This window comes from Halichoerus grypus, chromosome 11 (assembly GCF_964656455.1).
Source record: "Halichoerus grypus chromosome 11, mHalGry1.hap1.1, whole genome shotgun sequence".
Taxonomy (NCBI): domain Eukaryota; kingdom Metazoa; phylum Chordata; class Mammalia; order Carnivora; family Phocidae; genus Halichoerus; species Halichoerus grypus.
In genome coordinates this window covers 101,484,343-101,502,053 of record NC_135722.1, presented here as the reverse complement: position 1 = coordinate 101,502,053, position 17,711 = coordinate 101,484,343, and the positions used below count along the sequence as shown (strand labels likewise).

The 17,711-nt window shown below is 50.3% G+C and overlaps 1 protein-coding gene across 6 annotated transcripts in view; it reads right to left on the bottom strand.

The window, feature by feature from the left end:
• TMPRSS5 (transmembrane serine protease 5) overlaps positions 1–17,711 on the bottom strand; it is a 70,656-nt gene that overhangs the window by 41,980 nt on the left and 10,965 nt on the right. For 3 of the 6 annotated variants that reach the window (XM_078058989.1, XM_078058983.1, XM_078058984.1), the window contains 3 exons: positions 17,179–17,321; positions 16,778–16,930; positions 15,307–15,883 (listed from right to left, as the gene is read on the bottom strand). In XM_078058989.1, the coding sequence (XP_077915115.1) occupies positions 15,701–15,883; positions 16,778–16,930; positions 17,179–17,321 (479 nt within the window). In that variant the 3' untranslated portion in view covers positions 15,307–15,700. Of the gene's footprint in view, positions 1–7,425; positions 8,072–15,306; positions 15,884–16,777; positions 16,931–17,178; positions 17,322–17,711 lie in introns of those variants that run through there. The other 3 variants (XM_078058985.1, XM_078058986.1, XM_078058987.1) reach the window with 3 other exon arrangements.

Genomic DNA, 17,711 nt, shown 5'->3' with positions numbered 1-17,711 from the left:
TATGTGGGATTAACAGATTCCCTGACAGCTCTAGACTCAGAACAATGTGGTTGTCACAGGCCCTCATAGGTGGGTCCTGGTTCCAGGAGGGCAGCCTGGTAAGAGGATTGCTTCTGTTAGTCAAAATGCAGTATTTCTTTCATGGGATTACAGAAGGTTAGGTGATCAGGATGGTATCATCATATTTCTTTTGGTGACATTCACTCCTGTCAGACACAAGATGAGTTTGGGGCTTCAGCCTACCAAAGGTCCATCACCAATCCTTGGGCTCATGTGTCAGCTCTCATCCATCTGTGTTCATCCATGGTACTCTCTTCAGTCTACAGCACCCAAGGACAGTGGGGCCACCCATGCTCCCCCACCATTAGCATCTCTGCTTTCTGCAAGCTCCATACCACATGTCACACCATCCTCTGGGAAAGGCTGGGCCATCTCCTCCAACGGCTTTAGAGATAATGGTTCCACCATGCCAATAGGCCCTTCTTATCAATGTCTTCTCTTGATTCTGGTGGATGTGGTGACATCATATTCTTTTAGGTTAGTCTTCAACCATCCAAGACAAGAGACTTTCCATCTTCCTCCACCTGTGTGTCCTTCATCTATCCTCTCTGCAGGTGGCAGTGTATAGAACACTGGAGTGGAGTCAACGCTGAAAGAGATCATATTCTAAAGCACCTGAAGAAGTCAAAAGAAGACATGATTGGGAATGTCTTAAATTCACCTTCATTTTTTAAGGATACTTGTGCTGGATATAAACTTCTTGGCTGGCAATCTCTCTTTCAAGACTCTGGACATGGAATCCCACTGCCTTCTGACCTCCATGGGTTCTCATGAGAAGTCAGCTGTTAACCCCATGGAGATCCCTTGTAAATGATGAGTCACTTCTCTCTTGCCGCTTTCAAGATTCTGTCTTAGGCTTTTGATCATTTGACTATAATGCATCTAGGTGTGAATCTCTTGGAGATTGTCCTTCTTGGAGTTTGTCAGACTTTTGTATGGATAGATTAATGTTTTTAATCAAATTTGTTTTTAGCCATTATTCCTTTAGATTTTCTCTCTGTCTCTTGCTCTCATTCCTCTCCTCTGGGACTCCCATTATGTAAATGTTGGTGACTTGATGGTGTCCCACAGGTCTGAACTCTGAGTTGGATCAAATAAAGACAAGCCTTGAGAATGGTTCTCTTCCAGGGAGCTTCCATATGACTCAAACAATAACACTTCTTTGGGCATAGGGTATTTTGGAGAGTCCGAACCCATTCTGCCCTCTTCTGTGGCTACTAAGATGCTGCTTTTCACAGAAAACGTAGTTTGTGAGGCTGCTGGTTTCCGAGATTACTGTGGTGCTGGGGAGAGGGGGATGGGAATAGGACAAGATAAAATACTACAAAAACATGGTGTTCTTGCTGACATTTGGCCACTTCTTGAGTAAATTATCCTCAAATTGTTGTATATCTTAGTTATATTCCAGAATTCTAGAACAGTTGATTTTGACTATTTTTGCCAGCGTTCTCATTGCTTTTATGAAGAAGATTTTTGGAGGTCCCTCCTCCAACATTCTAGAAGTGCTTTAAACTGAACACCCTGGTAGTAGCCCTATTTGAAAGAATCTCAATGAGGTAGAACATGAGCCGTGGCTCAAGCCAAAGTTATAAGGAAACAGAAACTGAATAAGATGAGGAAGAGCAAACAGAAGCTATAAAGTGGATGAAAAATATAGAGTATCAGGGAGGCATGTTAGTTGGTAGAAAGAAGAATGAGGAGTAGATACACAGAGTTGCTGAGTCACTTAGTGGCCAAACATTAGAGGAAACGCACACAAATTTCTGCTGCTGATGTCCCTTCAGACACCTTGAAATCAGAACCACCCACCTGTTTCTGCTCTTCCTGAGATCTGTTCAGCCTCTCTCGGGATCTTTAAAATAAAGTCCCTATAAAATGAAGTAATTCGAGTGAGTAGCAATTCCTTCTAACCAAAAGAGGCTAATAAAACAGCCAGACAGAAATCCTGGGCACAGATTTCAGCACATGCAATGGCACAGCCAAGTCATAAAACAGCCTGGAATGTTTGAAAAGATAGAAAACGAGAGCCAGAAAAGAGGAAAAAGCTGAGAAGCAGGAGAAAAGAAATAGTCAATATTCAGAAGGACAAGGATTGTATTTTGTAGTGGTTAAAGGAGATGCTAGAGGAAGCTGGAAAATGTTTGGTCTGGTGATTTCTGTGAGGAGAGGGCAGTGCACAGCTTTATACCCTGGATTTCCAGGAGTATGCCAGGATTTGCTACTCCCTAAGTTGGGTTAATACCCAGAGAATCCAGACCGAAAGGACCTGTTCTTCAAAGCAGAAATTCTCAAAATGTGCTGCCAGGACCAGCAGCATCAGCACCACCTGGGAATTTGTTAGAGATGCAAATTCTCAAGCCCCACCCCATCCTACAGAATCAGAAACTGCATTTAACAATCCCTCCAGGTGATTCTGATACATGCTAAAGAACCACAGGTCTGCAGGCTGAGAGAGGTCTCTGCTTGGACCTAGTGGGGAAAAGTCCAGGTAGAATTAGAGAGACACACATGTCTGGAACTTGACAAGGTGAGACATTCACCCTCTATGAGCCCACCTGCATACAGCTAAGCCTGAGGAAGCCTCACTCCTGGTCACAGGACTCTGTGCATCTCCATCACTGGCTTAGGGTGGAAGTGTGGAAGAAGGAGATAGAGAGGGGAGCATTGCATGTGGTAAGGGCAATGAACTTGAGCCCCTCAGTGAGTGGAAGGATCCAGAATATCCTAGATCCAGACCTATCTTAGCATTATTGTAGGTTCCCACCTTGGTTTTCTAGCTGATCAGAGCTGCACTGTGCTGATTTCAACATAAACTCAAGATTGTAGAAGCAGGAGAGTGAGCTGTCCTCCCCCAGGCTATGTCCCTTATTCCCTTAACCTGGGACTAGAATGTTCAGGATTGACTTGGTCAATTCTGAGACAGTTCCACCTCTACTCCTACCTCAATGGTAGGCCTACGTGCCAAACCAGCTCACTCCTCAGCCTTCAGCAGCTTTGATCACATAGTTTATCGATCCTCAACATTAGAATCAATAGGGGAGCTTTCAAAAAAAGTTTTAAGTCTGAGCCCCAGCCCAGAGCAATTAAATCAGAATTTCTGAAATGGGCCTATCTCTGGTATTTTTCGGGTGATTTTTATTTTTTAGGGTGATTGCTGTGGTGAGTCTAACACACAGCCAGGGTTGAGAGGAACCACTGATGACTGTGGTTCCCCTGCAAATCCCATCCTCCTGTCGTGAAGGAAGAGCCCCACGTGGCAGGGGCACGGCAGCCATGACAGAACACACCAAAAGCTGCAGGTGGCTGCGTACCGCAAAGGAGCCAAGAGATGGAGCGAGGGAAGTGAGACTAGAGAAGTGGGAGGACCTGGATTTTGCTGGAGTGTGTGTACCCAACTCAGGAGTTCCGATGTTATCCTGAGGACACTGGAGAGCTGTAGACAGACCTGGGCCAGGAAAGTGTATACCTGGAAAAATCACAAGGTGGTGGAGGTGTAGCATGAGGACCAAGTGAAGGGAGCCGGTACTGAACCGTGTAGTTCATATGTCTGGCTCAGCGCCTGATACAAAGGAAGTGTCCCAAAAGCACTGGTTCCCTCCCTGCTCTTTTCAACTAGGAGCAGTGGTCTGGCCACATGGAAAGAGACGACACGCTCATTCTCAGAGCCGCGGTTAGGTTGGAACCAGCTCCTTGCTCATGGAGAGGGCCGAGCTCAGCACGCTCTCTCTGAGTTGACACCTGGAGGTGTGTGGATTGTGAGTAGGGGTATGAGATCTCTGAACATGAAGCTCAGACTAACCCCAGGGATGCGTACAGCACACTGGAACCCGAGCAGAGGGTCACGTGGCAATCATGACTTGTGTTCACTTGGGTGCGCAGGGCCACCAGGAGTCCGGGAAGGCTGCTGAACTTCCCAGTGGTGATCCCACAAGGTCAAGCAGCTCCCCTGAACTTCTCTGTTCCCCTCACTAGTCCTTTTGCTCTCTGTGCTCCAAGAACTCATTTAAATCCTTCCTTGATGTGATTTTCATTCTCTGCTGTGAACACCAGAGATAACAAGCTCTCTTAGCAGGAGATTCCTTTTGTTCATCCTGAAATAAACTCTTTCCAAATTCAGCTTTGAGACCCAGCCAACAGGTCACCTGCCACCCTGACCATGACCTGCTTCTAGTGTGTGCTGCTCCTGCCAATGCATGCAGCCCTGACTGACGTGTCTTCATTTATTCAGTCTGCTCAGCTTGGCATTTGTTCTCTAGAAAATCCAGCCTGGCCTCTCAGGACCTTGTCTTAATAGACTGGTTTTGCAGTGGCTGCCCCCACCCTGCTGTTTCCTATCAATTTAGCCGCTTTGCCAGGTCACTTTCATTACAATCTCCTCTTAAGCTTCTCAACCTCTCACCTTCAGTGGAGGCTTAATGGGCTGCTTCTCTTTACTTGGAAGGACCAATGCCAGAAAAGGGTGGACCTGAGGAGGACCTGGGAGCCAGGACCACCCCTCACCCAAATTCTCAGCATCCCACCACCCTCTCTGTACTGGGTCTGTCCCACCCAGTAACTTGGTATCTTGGATCCTGCAATTAACAGGGAGACGGAGGCTGCCTGGCTCACAGACCCCCTAGGACAGTTTCCTGACTCCATGATACCTGATGCTTCAGGATAGGGCCCAAGCTCATCTCCAAAGAATATATTTCAACAAAGTTCACACATATGTTAAGTCCCTTTCCCCACCTATACTGCATATTGCACAATTTCTGCGAAAAGCCCATCCTGAACATCGGGAGAAGAAACTTTGTTCAGGATGCCTGGGTGGCTCAGTCAGTTAAGCGTCGGACAAATGCAATGTTCATTCCAATTAAAAGGTATTTGAGCTCAGGGGTCTAATGCAAACTCTCACCTTGAAGAGGACAAGACAGCACAGTGATTGGTATGCAGGCTCTGGGGACAGACTATGGATTCAAAGCCCAGCTCTGCCACCTACTAGCTCTCTGACCTTGGGCAAGCCACTTCACCTCTTTGTGCCTCAGTGGGGATAATGATAGTGATCATCTCATAGGATTGTTGCAAAGGTGAAGAGTGTCAATACACATAAGGTGCGTGAACCGTGCCTAGTACACAGCAGCTGTTCAGTAAAAGGAGCTGGTACCAGTTTCCTCTTGGGGGGCTTCTGTGCTTTGGGGAAGTTCCATAAGTGTACACGGGTAGAAGTTTCCAAACGGACATGAGGTCTTTCGATAAACTGACATTTCACTCGGGTTCTCCCAATGCCCACAAATCACAGATCAGACAAGTACCGAAATTATACAGATGTCACGTGCTGTCCAAAGGAAAGACGAGCCCAATGTACCCACCCCACCTTCCCGCTCTGCCAGTTGTGAGAGAAGCGCCTGTCAGCATCCAGCTGAAGAAATGGGTATTAATGTAACCCTAACTGTTCAACCTTGGCCATGGGAGGACCAGCTGCTGTCACCCGGTAAATGACCAACACAAATAAGACACGTAATACCCTTCACTCAGAGGAGGAATAATCTCGTATGTCTTCAGTTTCCATTTGTGGCTTGGGGTTTCTCAAATAATTTATTTAAATCTCATTTAAAACATATTTTAGCCATCTAAACCATAATTAAAATGCATTATATACCCAATTTTGGTACTTGGGGACCACCAGCCCTTTAACCTAGCTTACAAAATCAATTCATTTTTATACAGGCCTCTGAATGCAGTTTTCCTCTTTTAATTAAAGCGTGTCCTGAGACTGCAAGTCAAGCTGTGCAAAACCCGTTGCTATTACCAACAACCTCACCGAGTAAGTCAGGATTCCTCAGTGCTATGCAGCCAAAACCCAAATCCGGAAATAAACTGGATCTGTTATATTCACTAATATAACTCTGTGACTGATGCATAGCCCCTAACTTCAACTTCTTATACTCATCAAAATGACATCACTGTTCACACTGATTGATTTCATACTAAGTAGGTATTGCCAATTTGGAATTATAAAATAAATGCATGCTAATAAAACACTGCTTTGTGTCACATATTTAAGAGCTCCAAATGAAGATTTTTGATCTTTAAAGCAGTTTGAAACCTTACCCTAATGGTTAGTGCCCCTCAAAGCCCACCTGCATGTCTCTTCCAGAATAATCTCTCCATTTTACACATATACCCTCATTATATATGACTGTGACTCTCTCCTGCTTCAGCAGTCTCAGAGGCTCCCTCCCCACTTCCCATGAGACAAACTGAGGACTCCTTGGCTTGACTGCCACATATTCACTGGTATCAGACCCTGTTCTGGGTCTGCAATCAAGGAACAACTAACACAGAACCACTTGCTGTTTCCCAAGAAATATCAGGTATTTCTGTACTGCTGTTCCCTTGGTCCCAAAGGCTCTTGTTCTCTCTTCCCCTCCTAGCCGTATCCCCACCCCCAGCCCAGTTCAGTTCCCACATTCATCAGTCAAGGCCCAACTCAAGCAGAGTCTCTTCACCCAGGCTCATGCCTTATTCAATGCTCCCGTAGCATCTTACACCTGGCCCTGTACTGAAATGGTTGGTGTACATCTCTGAGCTCCCTGTCTGACTAGGAGTTTCTGCTGAAATAGTGAGATATTAATCTCTACATTCTGGCATACAACAGGCAGGTAACAAAAATGAAGGGAAGGCGGATGGGGAGACGGGAGAACGGAGGACACAGGGAGGGAGGAGGGGGTGGGCAGAGGTCAGCAGGACAGATCAGGGAGGACTGGATCCTTCGTGGTGACCATCCCGACAAGGCAGACACAAAACTAAACACGGCCTCTCGTGCCACGCTGCCCACCTCCTAGAAGTGTGCAAGACCTTCCAGATTAAGCTATTTTCCGGACTATTCTCATTACGTGCTCTTTCAAGATAATAAAGACAGACAATTTGGCAGGGCACTGTGGGGGCTGCAGGGCTTAATCTTTTCTACTAAAAACATGATTCAACCAAGGCTTGCCTTCTCGTGAATCAGAGGCAGCATTTTGTTTTGGGCTTTCTAGTCTGCACAAATATGTTGGTATGGAAACCACATTTCTGAGGTTATGATCGAAACATCATTTGCCTCCACTGGCTTTCTTAAAACCTTACATGCTGATAGTAGGTGGGAAATTTCTACATTTACCACATCAGTTCTTTCTGGCAACAAGCATCTATCCATAAATGGTTGTAAATTAATTGTAGCAAACTCTTTCAAAATAGTTCGTATTTGTGCTCTTTCAGCAAATAACAAATATAACCAGTTTTTAGTGCTCGTCCGCAACCAGATCGTGAACCCCTTGAAGACAATGCTATTTTATTCAGTTCTGGGTGCTCCGGGCTTAAACGGGGCATGACACCAAGGAGAGATCCAGTAAATGGGGTTTGACTAGATAAACATGACAGCTGGCAGATGTGCCAACACAGATCGGAAGCCATAACCTTTTCCATATGCCTAGCTCTATGCAATAGCCAAAGCCTTCTTGGTATTTAATTTGACTTGGTCTTCCCATCTACTCCATGGGTTATGCAGGAAATATGTTATTAGTCCCATCACATAGAGGAGAAAACAGGAACTCAGCAAAGTCCAGAGACAGCTGGGCTCAATAACAAACGACAAAGACCAGATCAGAACCCAGACTCCGGGCTCCTGGGACCAGCACTCTTCTCTCCCCGCCGACCTGGCCTCCCCTAAATGCCTCCCACACATGATGCAACAGATACCCAAGCCACAGGCTCCACATCGGGCTATGAGACCCTGAGCTTGCTCCTGTATTTATTCTCCTGTTTTAGGAGTGTCTTCTACAGTGATTTAGTTTGATATTAAGCGGCGAGGGCTGCCGTAACAGAATACCACAGACTGCGTGGCTTAAAAAACAGAAATCTATTTCTCACAGTTCTGAAGCCTGAAGTCCAAGACCAAGGTGCCATCAAGGTCAGTTTCTGGTGAGAACACTCCTCCTGGCTTGCAGATGACCACCTTCTCACTGCATCCTCATATGGCCTCTTCTCTGTGCTTGTGAGGGAAGAGAGAACGCTGGTGTCTCTTCCTTTTCTTATAAGGACACCAGCGAAGACCTCATTTAACCTTAATTTACCTCCCAAAGGCCCTGTCTCCAAATACAGTCACACTGGGGATTGGGGCTTCAACACATGCATTCAAGAAGACAATCTGTCCATACCAGCTTAATCCAGATCTCTCCTAAATACATACGGATTGTATCCTGGCTCCTCCCCCACAGACCTTTCCTGACCCTACACATCCATTTTTCTAATTAGCTTTGACTCACCGTCATTTTAATGAATTCTGTTCTGTTAGAGAGTTCTGGAATACAATCCATTTGTACACTAGAGTTTTTCCCTGTGTTTATCTCAGTTCATTTCTGAGCGGCCACATGAGTGGGACTCCTAATGACTCGTTCCACTTCTCCACTAAGCATGAGTGCAGGGACTGCCAGAGGAGCTGGGCTGATGTGGAGGTCCCTGGAAGGTGGCCAGGAGCGCTTTATCGTACTTCAGAGGAGTGGGGGCACACGGGAGAGGGCGGTCTACTTCTGCCATCTCACCTTGGTCTCACTTGAGGGGATGAAATAAATTTCAGCTGCCACAGAGACCAGAAAGAGAAGCCGGCCCTGCTCTGGGCTGCTCACTTTGTAAGACCCTGTCCTGTAGGGCCAGCACCGGATGAGGCAGGAGCCCCCCATCCTTGTGTGATCCTGAGAGCCATGCCTCACTTGCCTCACCCTAGGCCTGACCCTGCTGTCGTGGCCCTTTTTGACCACTCCCTCCCTCAAGGGAGAAGCGCACAGGGCTGAGGTAATGTGCCCACTCAGAGCCCATGTGCCCCCTTCTAGGCCCTAGAATTCAAGTGGCTCTGAGGCTGCACAGGCCTCTTTCCCTGAGGGCAGACCCCCTTGGTGGGCACAGCCCTAGGCAGGAGGAATGCCCACATGACTGTCCACAAGGCTCTGTGTAGGAGGGGCTGGACCAGGAAGTAGGAAGGAAAGGTGGCCACATGCTGGCTCTCCCCAGCCCACCACGCTCCAGGAAAGAATCCAAGGATTTGAATCTGGTCTTCCACATCTTTAAGAAGGTTTATTTGGTCATGGCAAGACATTTTTAATTTAATTATTTGCTAGTTTGAGGTCTTACTTTTAACTCTTTAGACAGGTGGTATATGGCCTTCCACCCACACTCCTGCCCTAAGCCCCACAAATGTTAAAGTGGACCAGGCAGAAGCAGTCTTGAGAGGCTGACTTAAGATTCAGAAGCCCCTGTAGGGAAATGACCACACACACACACACACACACACACACACACACACACACATACAAACAGGCAACTACAGGTCTTTGTTTCTTGTATATGACCATTATGATGGTCATTGTGCTCATTACCAGGACCATGAATGATTACTTCCTAGTAATTTATGATCATGCCTGCCAGGGTAAAGTGTTGAGGTGGTGTGTGAGTGTGTGTGTGTGTGTGTGTGTGTTTGTGTGTGTGTGTGTGTGTGTGTGTAGTGGGGAGGGAGAAGCTAAAGGTGGGGGCCCTGTACATGGAAACTGGCCAGAATTAGATCCACGTCTTCAGGGTTAGGGGAGAACTTCTGTAGAGCCTCACACACAAGTATACACACAAATACACACACAGACCGCCCAGATACACACAAACATATAAACCCATGCAGACATACACAGACACACACAGGCACACAGGGACACACAATATGGATCATATCACTTCCCAGGGGCCACCCCAGCCCCTCAGACTTTGCTCTCTTCTGCTACCTCCCACCACCAGTTTGACCCCATTAGGACTGACTATATAAAAAATTGTCCATCTTTTGTTGGCCCCAGAAACAGTACAGTGTCGCCAAGATATGGGTTGTATTGCCTTGGACATGCATGTGGGGGTGACATGGGACCCTGTCCAAGGCTGCTCTCAGCTGAAAAGTTCCAAGTCCCAGCCCCAGCCCCAGGCCCACCAAGCCCCAGACCGGGCTAGGCCATGATAAAAGTCATTTCTGGATTGTGCTCATTACCAGGGCCATGAGGGGTCCTCACTGGCAGCACACCCTTTAGGTCCACCGTGTGCCCCAGGGTGTAGAGATTCTTGGACCCAAGCTGCTTGCTCCGGGTTCACGCAGGCAAGAATGTGGGAGCAGGGAGGGGACACTCTGGCCCCTGGTGGTTGGAGAGTTGGCCTAGATAGCCCCTCACAGCCTGGCCTGCAGCTCCACCCAGGGTCCTTGCAGAAAGACTGCCAAGAGTCTTTCTCCCTGAGTCCCAGCATCGCCCCCACCTGCTCCAGCCCCTCCTCGCCCAGATCCGCTGTGCAAACACAGGGCCACTGCCAACGGTGGGAACAGTAAATCTTCCCTCACTCTTTTATTCATGCCCTCACCTCTGCAGACAGTGCTGAGGAAAAACAAACCCCACAGAATCCCTGCGGGCTCCAGCAGCCTGGAAGTCTCTTCTTTGCTCTTCTCCGATCCCCTCCGGATGGCAGAGGCTGGAGAAGAGGCCCACCCAGCTCCCAGGGGGACAGCACCCCCTTCTCCTCCTCCCGAGTGGGCTCAGTGAGCACCACGTGCTGAGCCCTGTACCAGCTCTGGGGAGCAGAAATCGGTGAGACCTGGGGAAACGGGGAAATCAATATTATGGCTTCCAGGAGCAGCACTGTATCTACCTCACCTTCCTAGCCTCCCCCAAATTCTGGGCCTGGGAGCGCCAGGCTAGCGAGGTGAGGTTGCTGCCCGGGCTGCCATCTGAGGACCCGCCACAGGAAAGGAGCTGGCGCAGCAGGGCCAAGGCAGCGTCTGCAAAACAGCCCAGACCTCGAGAACTCCCAGGAACCTTCTCTTCCTCCACTTCTGGGTCACCAGGGCAGGTTTCTTTTAAGCCCAGTCAGACTGAAGGAGGACTGGAGGAGGCCGAGGGGCACTGGGTTTTACAGAAAGCCTTTTATACAGTAGACTTAGCGTGACCCACTGTCCTGGTTTGCCCAGACAGCGGTTTCTGGGGACATAGGGCTTTCGGTGTTAAAACCAGGACCATCATAGGCAAACTGGGAAGGTAGGGTCACCCTGAGGGGCCGTGGGAAAGGATTCTCCCTCCGTGAGCCTGGTAACATGGCCAGGGACAGAGGACAGTTTGGACCACAGCTGCCTGTTAATGGTTCTGCTAACCAAACCCTTTCCTCACCCCTCCTCCTCATGCACAGGGAGAGGCTGGGGAGCAGAGGGGGTCCTGAGGCCAGCTTAGGAGCTGTCAAGAGAAAGGGGGCAGAAGGAAAGTGTCCGTGGTCTTTGTGGGAGGGAGGAAATTCCCTCACCGTCTTTAGGAGCTGGGGCCCATGAGGCCCTACACGGAGCCTCGAATGTCAGGAAGGAGCTGGGGAGCACTTGAAACACTGCCAGGTCACGGGGCTCTACCTGTCCTGGAAACCTTCACCCTGATACAAATGCCAGACAGACGGACATGGGGAAAAATGGCTTTAAAATTGTGTGCCTGGGGCACCTGGGTGGCTCAGATGGTTGGGCATCTGCCTTCGGCTCAGGTCATGATCTCAGGGTCCTGGGATCGAGCCCTGCATCAGGCTCCCTGCTCTGCGGGAAGCCTGCTTCTCCCTCTCCCACTCCTCCTGCTTGTGTTCCCTCTCTCGCTGTGTCTCTCTCTGTCAAATAAATAAATAAAATCTTTAAAAAAAATAAAATAAAACTGTGTGCCTGGTGTGGTCCCCACCCCCGCCAGGACCCAGAGGGCAAGCCTCAAGGGAGAAGCAGCTGTGAGTGCTGTCCTGGTGTGGGCCTGAGGAGCCAGAACACGCTTGGTCCTTTACATCTGGCCCAGCACCACGCTATGGTGCTCTCCACAGTGGGGCAGATGTCTCTGGAGGTAACAGAGGCTTGAGTTAAAGCTGAGAGGGCAGATCCCGTGGAGACTACCTGGCCCAGACTCCCTGTTTGACAGGTGGAAGACCAAGTTCAAGTGAGGCTGAGTCACTCGCTCAGGGCAGCACTCTCTTAAGTGGTTGGAGGCCCAGATTGGGACTCTACCCCATCAGATGCCAAAGCCAAAGATTCCTTGGAAGGGAGGAGGCTCAGAAGGTAAGCCCAGCCCCCGTGAAAGCCCCTGCTTTCCTAGAGCTCACACGCTGCTCTGAGAGAGGCACACGAGTGGAAGATCAGCGTCTTCTGGAGCCAGAATCGCTCTCTCCATTCTGTCTGAGTCCCCAGCTTGGTCTGCTCCAGCACCAAGTCCAGACGGAAACCTTCCAGTAGATTCCCTGGGACTGCTCTGTCCCTGGGGCCCCCGGAGTGCTGTAAGTCTACACAGGGTGCCTGGCTGCTCCACATCTCACTTTCCAGGTCTTGGAATATGTAAGAAAGATCAGCCTTGCCCTCAGGAGCAGGACGCTACTCCCCATCTGCTACTAGGAACCTTCTAGAGGTGGTGGTATTTAAGACAGTTTAAGCAGCCATTAACAACGCTGGGCTCCAATCGGTTAGCAGGAAGCAGAGTCCCGAGGGGGAGGCATACCCCAAGTGCATTCTGACGTGTCTGAGTAGAGAGGTGGGGGGCGGGGGAGGGGAATCCGGACGAGGGATGCCGGGAGAGGCTGAATGGTGGCAGCGGGTGTAGCTGGGCTCTCTCTTGAGTAGCCGGGAGGGTCCTCAGTGCATGGCCAGGAGAGGGCAGAGCACAGAAAACAATGGGGAGACTGGGGAAAATCATCTCCCAGCAGCTCCTGTACCAGCTTTTAGCACTGATAGCATTTCCAGGTTTGTCCTATTACGGGTGAGCCCAGCACTTCCAAAAGTAAAAGGTCTAACAAGGAGAGAGAGCCTGCACCCCCACTGTACCCTCCAGACCCCAAAAGCACGGAGAAGGAGTAGACGAGAGAAGGAGGAAACCCTGGGCATGGCAGCCAGGAGCGACCTGCTTGGGAAGTCCCAGGGGGCTCGCCAGCTCTGCCCCGCCAGGTGGGACACGGAATCCTTGGGCAGGAGAGACGGGTTTCCTGCACAGAAATGCCCTGACTTATTCCACGATAGGCCCCCGGAGCTCCCTTAGCAATCGCTGCCTCGCCATGTAGCCCCGTGCCTGGCTGGCTACTGTAATTTATGCAAATAAGCCTCATCGCTCCAATAAGGCAGTCAGGCTTCTCTACCTCTGCAGTCCCTACAGAGCTCAACGCAGCTGGGCACCCAGCTGGTCCCCATTAAAATCCTTCTGGACCTGAATCTTCCCACCTTTCCTTGCCCCCAGCTCTACCCCTGCACTCCGGCAGCTGGCCCCCACCCCAGCACGCCTCCTCACTTTCCTAAGAGCTGGATTGGCAGGTGCTAACAAAGGAAGGGCAGGTGGGAGCCTCTGAGTCTGCAGATCCGACTGGCAAAAGATACTAGGAGCTTGTGTAGGTAAACAGGGAACCACTATTAGCAAATTCTCTAATTAGGGTTCTCTTTATCGTCCTCCTGTGGAAGATACTCATTTGTGAATCTCACGGAGAACTGGCAATCTGTAAGAATATTGCCTAAGAAGGGTCTCTGGCAGGAGCCACTTAATTTCCCAGGTTTTGCTTTACCTCACCTATAAAAAGCAGGGATGGCAATGCATTCGTGTAGGCAGGCAACTCAACTAGGTGTTAAAGCACCTTCCAAGTCTACACTTCTGTGCAACACTGGACCATCTCGTCATCCATGTGCAAAACACCAATGGGGATGAGTAAAAAGCCCCAGGGTTCCCTGGCACTTACTCGTGGCGGGTCTTGGGGAGATACTTAATCTTTCTGAACTGATTTTCTTGCCTGTAAAATGGGCACAGTGATCATAATATCTTCACTGCGTAGCTATTATGAGATCTAAGTGAGATACACATGAACAGCGTCAATAAACTAATATCCAAATGTTACTGATTATTAACCGGCTCTAATGACTATGATAAATAAAAACCTCCCTTTAAATAAGCCAATGCTGGGCGCCTGGGTGGCTCAGTTGGTTAAGCGACTGCCTTCGGCTCAGGTCATGATCCTGGAGTCCCTGGATCGAGTCCCGCATCGGGCTCCCTGCTCGGCAGGGAGTCTGCTTCTCCCTCTGACCCTCCCCCCTCTCATGTGCTCTCTCTCATTCTCTCTCTCTCTCAAATAAATAAATAAAATCTTTAAAAAAATAAATAAATAAATAAATAAGCCAATGCTCCTGGGTGACATGGGAAACACCACGAAGATCACAGTTGATGGATTTGCTGGTAACTCTTCCCTGCCCAGGGGGATAAGCTGTCCTGAAACTCCCTCTGGGGATGGGGGCTTACCAGAGTCAGGGAGTAAATGCTCGAGCTCAGGGAAGGGGCTGCAGGTCTACGAACACAGGGTGAGGCTATTTGCCACCCGCCCCAGCCTCTCCCATGCTGCTTCTGGGGTTTGAGAGCAGACTCCCAGCAACCTCCTCCCAGGTGACAGAGCGACAGTTAATTGAGGCCCTTATGTTTTAGTGCACTTCATGGAAAGGGAGCAGACCCTCCAGGAATGAATATTCATTTGTACCACCCCTCAAAAAAAAAAAAAATGCTGATAAACTCACGAAAAAGTTGTGTCGTGCTAATTGCATTTCCTTGGGTAAGCTCCATAAAAAATTCATTGCAGTTTTTAGAAACAAGATGCCAAGTGCATTTTAATTGCTAGAGAGGAGAGAGTTGGGGAGAAGCTGAACCAGGAAAATGCTAACTGGGCATAAACTCAGAAAGAAATCTCCCCAAGATGGAAGGCCCAGAGCTGAGACAGCAGCTCAGGAGACACGGGTCTTGGGAAGCCAGAACCTCCTAAGAGAGCGCTAACGTAACCGCACTCAGGCCTGTGGAAGCAGCCCACCCAAGCAGCCACGGCTGTGTGCTGCAGATCGCGCTGTGTGGATTTAAGAGATGTAAAGAATTAAATAAGTGAATGCCAAAATTCTAGAGAGATGAGCAGGAGTCTGTTCCAGAGCTTTAAGAAATATGTATAGAAGGAAAATTTTAATTCTATCCCTTAGCGTGTGTGTGTGTGTGTGTGTGTGTGTGAGAGAGAGAGAGAGAGAGAGAGAGAGAGAAAGAGAGTATGAGAGGGAGGGAGTGTATACGTGTGTATGAGAGAGAGACAGAGACAGAGAGACAGAAAGAGAGACTGAGAATGAGCGGCAGACCGAGACCATACATCACTTCACTTTAATAACAGCGCTCCTTGGACCAGTTCACTGATTGTCATTTTTAAACCAACGCCCTATCCCAGCGCCAACCAGAGCACTTCTTACAGGGCCCCCCGCCCCAGCAGGGCCAGCCAGAGCCAGGCGGGAATAGGCAGTAGGTGAGAATGACTGCAGAGTCAGGAGGATCCTTGACTCCATGGACCTGGCCCTGCCTTGAGCCAGGGGCTCCTCTAGAGAGGCACCTGCCCTACCTGAGAGCACTTGGAGAGAGTTGGTCGCAGGGCATCCCCGAGCATCCTCCCAAAAGATGCGCACAAAAAGATGGTGGGGCTGGGGGGGGGAGGGGAGAGGGCAGAAGGGCAGGCACCTAGCTGCTGCCAGCCACCTCTTCCTCTCTCACTCCTTCCCCATACCCCCCAGCTCCCCCATCTTCCCAGCCCAGCCCCACCCGCTCTCCTGTTACTGAGGCTCTCTGGTGAGAAAGAAGGGCTCAAAATCAGGGCCCTGGGAGGGGAGAGGCCCTCCCTGGAGGCTGGCCCGTGGGTGGTGACTGTCTTGTGTGGTAGGAGGTCCGTGCCTTCTGCATCTGAGGCTGCCGCTTCTCCATCTAGTGGACCTGCCAGAGACCCAGGAAGCACGAGGCTGTAGGCAGGACCAGGGAGGGAGTCCTGGGCTGACAGAGGAAGGAGCCAGACCCACAGCATGGCCCAACCACCTACCAGCCCAGTAACGTTCATTTTAGTAAATCACTTCACCATTTGGAACCTTGATTTCTACTTCTATCAAATGCAGCTAAAAATATCTGCTTCTCGAGGTTTTCTGTAAGGCTTGAATGAGAGGGCGGGTGCATATGTCCCCTGTAAACTCTAAAATTTATTACCCACCACCTGTGTCTGTGCCCAGCCCCACAGAAAGATGCTTTTCTTCATCACGCCCTGCATTTGTAAAGTTCTTTACACACATAACCTGTTTCCGTACACATTCTCTTACTCGGCCCTCCCAGTGAACGGATGAAGTTGAGGGCCTTGCCCAGTGTCGCACAAGAATTAATCCCTTGCTGAACGCAAACCGCTAAATGCCGAGCTCTCTCCATAGTGCAGGGAATGCAGGCACTCTTAACTGCCTTAGAAACCAGGAGCAAACACTCATATGAATAACACGCGGAGCACTCTCTGCAGGCCTAGCTAGCACTGGGCAGCTCGCTGCTCCTCGTAGTCTTACATCATTCACTCATCACAGGATCACTCCCCACAGGTAGCCGTGGTGCTATTACCAGGAAACTGAAGCTTGCCAAGGTTAGGAATTTGCCAAAGCTCACAGAGTAAATGGCGGATCTGGGCTACACATCCAGGTCTACTCCTACCTAGTTAACACTTAAATCCAGAGAAATCCAATGGATTCAGTGTTACAAGCATCACTTCCTCCTCCCCATCCTCCAGCCCCAAGCAGGGCCCAGGCCTAAGAGGTGAGGGTCACAGTTTCCAAGGGTTGGGTCCTTTACAAACCCGACTGCCCCACCCCTGCCCCCACACTCACCCTTGCAGTGTCATGGATCCAGTCCAGGAACTCAGCAACCTTGGCGTAGACGCCTGGGTGATTGGGCTCTGCACAGCCACGGCCCCAGCTGACCACCCCCACCAAGTGCCAGGTGCCCACGTCCAGGCACACCAGGGGGCCCCCGCTATCACCCTGAGGGCACAGAGACACCGAGAAAGAGGCCGTTAGCCCTTCCTGGTGAAGGGAGCTGAGCCTCCGTTCCCTGCCCCTGCTGCTTCCAGCATGGGATCTCCGCTTGCCTCACTCCTCCCTAAATCCTTAGCACACTACTCGACTTGCCTAGGCACCCCTCCTCCTAGAGTGGCTGCTCAGAGCAGGGGCCAAGCCCCCACAGGTCCCCCCGTTCCCACCCTCCACTACAGTCCCCTCCCATGCTGTACCTGGCACGCGTCAGCCCTCCCGTCCATGTAGCCAGCACACAGCATGCGGGGGGTGAGTGCCCCACTATACACGCAAGAGCTATTGCAGAGCTGGGTGCTGAGCAGGGGCACCAGCGTGTCCTGGAGCGTATCTGAGCTGTGGGCTGCAGCAGGTACACGTGCAGATGGAGGGACACAGAGCCAGGCCGCGGGGCACAAAGCAAGGCCAGGAAGACACAGCAGCAAGAGGGAAGGTGGTTAGAGGCCCTGGAGACATGACACCCAAAGAGGGGAGCCCAAGGTGGGAGCTGCGGACCCTGGGAAGGAGGCACGGGTCCGTCAGACGTAAGAGTGATACGCGCCCCCAATGCTGAGGCCACAGCACTCCTGGGATGGAGTGGCTTCAGGGGAAACTCAGGGAACGTTCTCCCAGAAAGACCCAGGCCAGGGAGACCAGGGCTCCTAGGTCTGGCCAACAGTGATACCAGAGTAAAAGGGGGCTGGCACCGCCATTTGGCCGGGGGAGGTGGAGGTGGGAGAGAGAGGGGCCTCAT